Here is a 7756-nt window from a genome sequence, read left to right on the forward strand (position 1 = left end):
CATGATCGAAACCTAGTATCTAGGTATTGTCAGCACCATATCCGTGGTCGTGCGTGCTACAAAGTTGCACAGCAAAGACACACCCACCAAACATCAAGCTGATACGCGGAGATATTTTCTGACTGCCCTTCATTGTCTTTTTCGCTGAAGGAGTGAGTGAGTGAGTTGGGTTTAACGCCGCTTTTAACAGTATTCCAGTTATATCGCGGCGTGTCAGCTTAATGTTGGAGGAAAGCCCGAAGTGATGCAGGTCTCAGACGTTTACTACTTCGGTGAAACCCACGAGCACGGGTATGGTGGTGACAAACCTAGAAACATAATTGGGGCGAACCGGGATTCGAACCCACAATCACAGGTTTCTGGCGCGTCATACCAAAACGATAGTATTTGTTGTTACCCTGCCTGGTGCTTGGCATTAAGGATATAGAACAAGGATTAGTTGGCTCAACGTCAGCATAAGTTCGGACTAGTACAAGCAGCCACACATAAAATTCACACACACGCGATTTTAAAACCCATTTCCCCTTACTTCTCCTGTATATAAACGGACCAGATAATCTAGTGATTTAAAACACTCAACCAGGTAACCGAGCTTTATTACACATAGGTTTACATGTACACGTAAAACATTACGGATGGAGATAGAGATTTACATGTAGGGATGCTTGGGTAGTTACCTCTTGCGTCAAGCATAGCGTGCTGGGGACTTGGTCTAACTCATGGTCACAACGAGGCCATAGATATCAAGAGTGAGTGAGTGAGTTGGATGGGTAGGTGGACAGTGCAATTGCAACAAATTCACAGATAACACGAACCAAGGCAGAAAACAAGGACGAACTCTCAGTTGAGATGCGTGAGTGTCACCCAGTGAGGAGAGACACTGTCATAATTGTAGTCACTATGACAGAGATACGGGAATACATTTTTATCGCTGTTGATACCGGTACTGTTAGAGGTACAACGTTCCATTTCGTTTTCACGTCAAGAGTCCCGACAACACTACAACGTCATACCAGGTACATCCAGACTGAAATGGAAGTCGGTGTACTACTTCATCAATAATGATTATCATACAAATTCATTAAGACATCGTCGTATTCAGTAAGTTCACCACTCTCACTGTCTGGCCATTCTGCGGCCTCATCCTGATTCAGATCCCCGAATGCGCATTCGGTGTTGTACCACCAACCTGACTTCCGGTCCGAGGCACATCCGGCGGTGTTGTCCTTGTCATGCGTATAGAACTTCATACCTTGGAGCCTTGTTTTGGATGGACCACCGCCAAATCCGTCCTTAGAGCCAGCCGTCATCCAGCCACTGGAAGAACTAAAGGCACTATATGCCATTGCGTAACCTTCTTCTTCCGAACTCAGCCGGAAGTTCTTATATTTGGAAGAAACATATGACCTTTGGCGTGGTTTCACGAAAAGCGTATATTCACCTTGGTCCACTATAGCCTTAATCTTCTTGTTTCCAAGCCAGAAACACTCGCTGTTGATGTCACCGAAGCCATCCCTGTACGCTTGCCAATCTCTGAAGAAGAATTCGTCGTCACAGTCTTTCCTCCTTTGAATGGTGATGGAACCCCAGTCGCAGTACACTTGGAATGGCGTAGGGTAGTCCGCTACTTGCAAGGTGTAAACGCCGCCCGTGTTCTTTGTGCGCCAGTAAGAAGGGCAATCTGGAAACATAGAACCGACTACTTGTCAAAACATCGAGTAGTATGGTTGGCCACATTCGTCACCACTCGCCCCTTTCCGTAACCTGCAAGAAGACTCGGCTTGTCCCGGAATAACACGAGTTGGTCACGAATGGGTTGGCCAGTCACCGTCACCGTAAAACGTCCGTTGGCAGGACTGATCAGGGATGATGACGTCATAACGTTTGGCATGCCTTCGCTTAATTCAATACCTCGGGGAAAATAGTGATAACCCACACAAACCTGATTTTGAGGAACTCACGTTTGAAAATGTGGGGTTACGTGAAAAAGACTGAAATTTGATTTGATAAGAAGTTAGATGTTTTACTTCAGCTTGTTTTAAAAAAGTTACAAAACAAGTTTAAACACATCCATGAGATCCTAACGATATATATATATATATATATATATATATATATTAATCATATCTATTGGAGTTTTAAGATGAAGAGGTTTAGTTTTGAATGTATTGGCTATAGGTCGTGGAACATCCACCCAAGCCATTTTCACTCCATACATTTGCCGAGAAATGGTTCAAAAGCCGACACGACACACCCTTATCGCGTCACTAGCCTAGCTTATGCCTTCCTTGCTTCTTCCTATGATCTACGTTTCCTACCACACGTTTCTGTAGCAGAATCAAGCAACAAATTATTTAATACCCTGTCATTTATGAGTACTCGTGAACCAGGAGCCGTTTTCAGATCGGCGCGGCGCCAACCTCGCTCCATTCTGTAACCGCTAAAAAGACTCGGTTGTCAGTGGAGGAAACGGGGCATCTTATCCCTACACAGTAAACAGGCTTCCGCCGAAACACGTTCGCGGATGCACATTTTTTGCGTATTACCTGTTCATCTGTGCGTAATTTTCGTTAGTCATATATATACCTCGTTACTTATTTACAATTTTTAATCCTAAATATATATTTTTTTAAATTGTACACCACAACTGTTTGAAAATATAGTTCCAACATAGTGACCGCATGTCAACAAAATCTGACGGTTACCTGCACTAGAGTATTCTAAAATAAGAAAAAAAAAGAAAAGAAAAAAGATTGAAATGAATACCACCTTAATTTGAATTGATTATTGGGTTTGACCCATATGTATCACAACAGGCGTGTTCAATTATCACGGAAGCACGGATAACCTTTGTATTTAAAATGTCGATAAACAGTGTATGTTTTCAGATTTCCGGGCTTTGAAATTTCGATTTTTTTTTTCTAGTAGCCTCGATTGGTCTCTCGTTATTTCACGAGAGAATCTGATTTTTTTTTATCTCGGTACTTTTTATACTTTCTCGTAATTTCGGAAATTTTCTCGTTATTTCAATAATAATATATTTTGATTTTTTTCTCGTTAATTCGATTATCTTTCTCGTTACTTGAACGTCTTTCTCGAAATCTCGTTACTTCAAATATTTCTTCTTAATTTCAGTTTTTCAAAATAAACTTGAAATAACGAGAAAATAATAGAAATTACGAGAAAAGAAACAAAATAAACCCCGAAATTTAGAAAAAATACACAAATAATTGAAAAAGCGAGAAATTTCGTTTTAAAATAAATAAATTTATGCTCCCAAAGTGGCACCATTAGGCCTCCGTAAGATATAGATACAACTGTTTCACGGTTTCATAGTTAAAAAATCTATTTCATGGAAAATACGTTTTATAACCTTTAAACTCGCAGTGATACCATGAACTCGATGATATATGCCTTAGTTTAATTTGGAACCGAGCGTTTTATACGTAATTCATTGTTTCAACGTTATCTGTGATATATTACATTTCCTTACATTTGAATGGCGACATTTCCTAATTCTGTAGGTAAATGCACCGACCAAAGACAAACAAATCATGGTTTAAAAGAATACACTGTGTTCTGTTATACCTGAGATGAAAGTAGTGCAGTTGATGTTGGTTGCACCCGCGGGGCAGTCACATCCACCGCCCAGATCAGTCACACACTCCGTTGTGCCCGACGCTGGTGATGGCGTGGTGGTAGTTGTGGTTGTCGCGCTGCACGGGCTCAAAGCAAGATCGGGGGAGTGACGGGCCCCACAAGACACCAGATTCTGAAACCACGTGTTGGCAATACTACATGTGAATGATAGCTGGAATGTTGCTGAGTGCGGCGTTGAACCACAAACAAACATGTGAGTGAGTACATAATTGGAGACAAATTTGTTGGGTTTTTTTCTTTTGTTTTGTCTGTTGTTTAACGCCGCACTCAGTAATATTCCAGCTATATGACGTCGGTCTTTAAATAATCGATCCTGGGCCAGACAATCCAGTGATTGATATCAAAATCATCGATCTAATCAATTGGTAAACGATGACATGCATGAACCATGTCAGTGCCTATTTCGACAAGAGTGGGTTGTCTAAAGACCAATTCGAACCCAGATCTTCAAAGGAGCTCCAACTTTGTTGAAACCCACGAGCAAACGAATGGTGTTTACAAGCTCATTGTTATAATGAGGGCGAATCTCATTAAAATCAGATCTTAGTTCTCGCTACCAATCAATCAATCAATCAATCAATGTTTTATTCCAACAAACCACCATAGGTGGTACAGGAACAATACAAATAAAGTTATGACATAAACAATAAATTGTAGTGATCACTTGGTAAGTTGTAGATTGTAGTGTTGTACTCTTCTGACAGCATTATTAATAATTCTTATAAATCTGGAGATAGTTTTCACGATTAAGCAATTATTTGAGGTAAACAAAACTTTGAACTTTGCGAAATTCGGCCATTTACAAAAATAAATTGGAATATAATGCGATCTCATGATATCAAAAAAGGAGTATTTAAATAAATAATGAAACTCGTCGGCTATCGCCGATGAGCTACATAGGTTACAATTTCTATTGATTCTGGGTATGTCCGAAATGACATAATAGGTCCAGAGAAATATTCAGGTAGCAGGAGGTATTTTTCAAACGACGGTAGATCTTTGAACACTTTATAGTAATAACCTTTTGAACTTTTATCTATATCATCCCCCCATTGTTGTATAAAATGATCTTTAAGTTCTGTTTCTACCATAGAGACAAGCCACTGTTTACAAAAGCAACCAGGATTATCAAATACATAGGTCAAGCCACAACTGTTTAAAATACTTTTTATGTGAGATATCCATACGTTACTATTACTAATATTGAGGGTGTGATCTAATTTGAACAGTTTAAGGATGCGTGATGACAACTTGAAAGGAGAAGATATGGTTTCTAAATCATACCAAAATGAGATCATTCTTTTAGCAATTGTAATGTTCACAGGAAAACGTCCAAGTTCACCGTAAACCATAAGATTAGGAGTTGATGATCGCAACCCAGTAGCAAACTTTAGAAATTTAAGGTGAAATTTTTCAACGTTTATAACATTTTCACAACCCCATATTTCACATCCATACAAGGCTATAGGTAGTATTACGATATTAAACAATTGGATTACAGTATCAAGTGCTAGATTGAGGTTTCTTGATTTGTTCAGTAGTGCAAACATGGCCTTTTTAGAGCTGGACAGTAAATCGTTTATTGCGGAATTAAATCTCCTATTGCGATGAAAGTTGATACCTAGATACGTATAATTATCTACAATTTCAATTGGTTTAGAATCAAATTGAAAAGATAATTTAGATTTTTTACCTACGCCTCCTCCAAATATAATAATCTTAGTTTTGGCAATGTTAACATTGAGTTTCCACACATCGCAGTATTTTTTGAACATATCAAGAGAATTTGGGAGATCTTTATGGGATTCATTTAAAAGTATCGCATCATCTGCGTACAACAAAATAAAGAATTGAATACACATATACACATAATCATCATGAACACAATTGATGTCAACGCCCCTACAAACTTTGCTCTCAAGATATACATCTAAATAATTGAGAAAAATCGAAAATAATAATGGAGAAAGATTTTCTCCTTGTCGAACCCCGGAATAACTATAAAAGAAGTTAGAAACTTGGTTATCAACCATGACGCAAGATTTTATATTACTGTACATGTTTTTCACTAACTTGAGGAATCTCCCCTCTATGTTGTATGATAACATCTTGTACCATAGGCCTAATCTCCAAATATCGTTGAACGCTTTTGTGAAATCAATAAAAGCACAAAAAAGTTTTCGTTTTGATTTTTTGAAATACTGATTTAGCATGTCAAGACGAATATATTATCAAGTGTTGACATATTTTCTCGATAGCCAGCCTGTGATTTCATTTGATTCTAAGTAACTATTTAATCTGGAATTCAAAAGACAAGTGAATAACTTTCCTAAACAGCTCAGAATGGTAATGGGCCTGTTAGATAAGGGCTAAACAAAGATCTGAAGACATTAGGGGTCACGTCAGAACGACCTTTCATCCGACCAATCAGTGCGTCGCTTACTAGATTATAAAAGTGACAGTCGGAATGTGATTTCTAATCATGCAATCTCGAAAACTTTAACATGGGGTATTCCGAACGAGGGACCATCTATTAGCCATTCCAAAATGTTTTTTTGTTCAGGTTTCAAATTTGTAATCGAGAATTTGTCAAAATATGTTTCGAAGCGTAGTCGCCAGTTTGAAATTTGTGCCGTAAAGCACGAGAAAGCTGCCTTCTGATTGGTCATTCCATTGGTCGGTCAAAGTTCGCGCAAGGCCGGTCTGACGTGACCCGTAATGGGATGTCCTCAGATCTTTGTTTAGCGGTAGCGACAACTAAGATCTGATTTTAATGAGATTGAATGAGTGCGAATCTGGGATTCGAACACGCAGTCGTGTTATTCTGGTACACATAGGGCACGCAACTCTACAAATCTAAACGTGGCACCTTAAACGGCCTTGCCACAGAGACCCTCTGCAGGCGATGCTGAAGGCTGAGGTAGATCTATAATAAATAATGATGCCAGACATAAAACAATGGCAATACTAGAATATATGAAAGGTTACCTCGAGACTTTTTCAGTAACCTTCTAACATAAAATAATGTCGATTACAGACATAAACAGTGGCAATACTTGTAATATTAGAAAGATTACCTCGAGACGTTTCTTGGAGTAATGAACGCGACAGTGTGACAAATCATTACTGTGCATGGCGTTGAGTGTGACGTTGACGGTGACAAGGCCACAGGCCACCAAAGGGGGGCTACTCTGTTGGCAGAGAGCAACTGCCACACACCAAGCTTTTCGCTCACACATTGATGCGCAGAGCACTCTGGATGAAAGCGCGTGAGCCTCCATGACTTTCCAGGCAAAGGCGAGGTCAGGGTTGTCAGTTATGCTAGTCAAAGATATGGCGGACAGGTTAGCAGATATCGGCGCCGCCAGCAGGAGAGCCATTAACAGATCGCAAAGTGGTGCCGCAAACATGTCTTGAACTGTAGAATCAATTCGTACTTCTTTATTCCACTGCCTGATTGTGTCTGATGGAATTAACACCAGAAGTCTTTAATCTCGGGTATTTCAGACGAAAACCAAAAGTTCACCAGATTGTGTCCCAATATTAGATATCCAGTGAGTCACAGCTTTGGAAACTTTTAGAGCCAGAATTACATTTGTCAGCATACACCAATAGCAATACAACTTAATCAAACATGCGCTGTCACAAGAATGTTTGCAGACACGAACCAATGTGAACTAAGCAACGCCCGAATTCCTCCGACATCTAGGACAAACTGACAGCTCGGTGATCTCATACCCAATCAGACAATAACGATATGTATCCTTGTTAAGGGCATCAGTTGGACGAGACCGAGCCCATATCAAGAATATCTTACTGCCTCAACTTAATCAACTTAACAGTTTAGGTTTCTTAGATCTGCGTGAGCAAAGTTTTCGATAGCTTCATTGTCTGTTGATTGATCAGTATAAAGAATAAGATCAAATATCAGGATGGTCTGGTTTCGGTTGTCAAATAAGATTTGAGTTTGGTGTCGTCATTGATCGGTTTCTTCCAGAACCGCTTTTCACCATATCGACGTTTCTGACAATGGGCATTGAAGAGTTAACCTACTGACTAAAATGTCTTTTCTTGTAAGGAATAATGCCAGACGGAT

At 39.5% G+C, this 7756-nt stretch overlaps 1 protein-coding gene across 1 annotated transcript; it reads right to left on the reverse strand.

Moving 5' to 3' along the window:
• Positions 1-1055: 1055 nt before the first annotated feature.
• LOC139464791 (uncharacterized) lies at positions 1056-7070 on the reverse strand. Its single transcript, XM_071246300.1, has 3 exons — positions 6738-7070; positions 3589-3772; positions 1056-1681 (listed from the first exon to the last, which is right to left on the reverse strand). Exons 1-3 carry the CDS (start codon positions 7068-7070, stop codon positions 1056-1058), a joined length of 1143 nt encoding a protein of 380 aa, XP_071102401.1.
• Between the last annotated feature and the right edge of the window lie 686 nt (positions 7071-7756).

This window comes from Haliotis cracherodii, unplaced genomic scaffold (genome assembly GCF_022045235.1).
Source record: "Haliotis cracherodii isolate W230 unplaced genomic scaffold, xgHalCrac1.p SCAF_17, whole genome shotgun sequence".
NCBI lineage: Eukaryota > Metazoa > Mollusca > Gastropoda > Lepetellida > Haliotidae > Haliotis > Haliotis cracherodii.

Bases quoted from the DNA above. Each gene is read 5' to 3' on its own strand.
- LOC139464791 (XM_071246300.1), bottom strand. From the start codon at position 7,070: ATGTTTGCGGCACCACTTTGCGATCTGTTAATGGCTCTCCTGCTGGCG. The intron at 3,773-6,737 runs GTAATCTTTCTA...ACGTGGTTTCAG, and splicing joins ACTCCAAGAAACGTCTCGAG to AATCTGGTGTCTTGTGGGGC. The intron at 1,682-3,588 runs GTATAACAGAAC...CTATGTTTCCAG, and splicing joins CTGCACTACTTTCATCTCAG to ATTGCCCTTCTTACTGGCGC.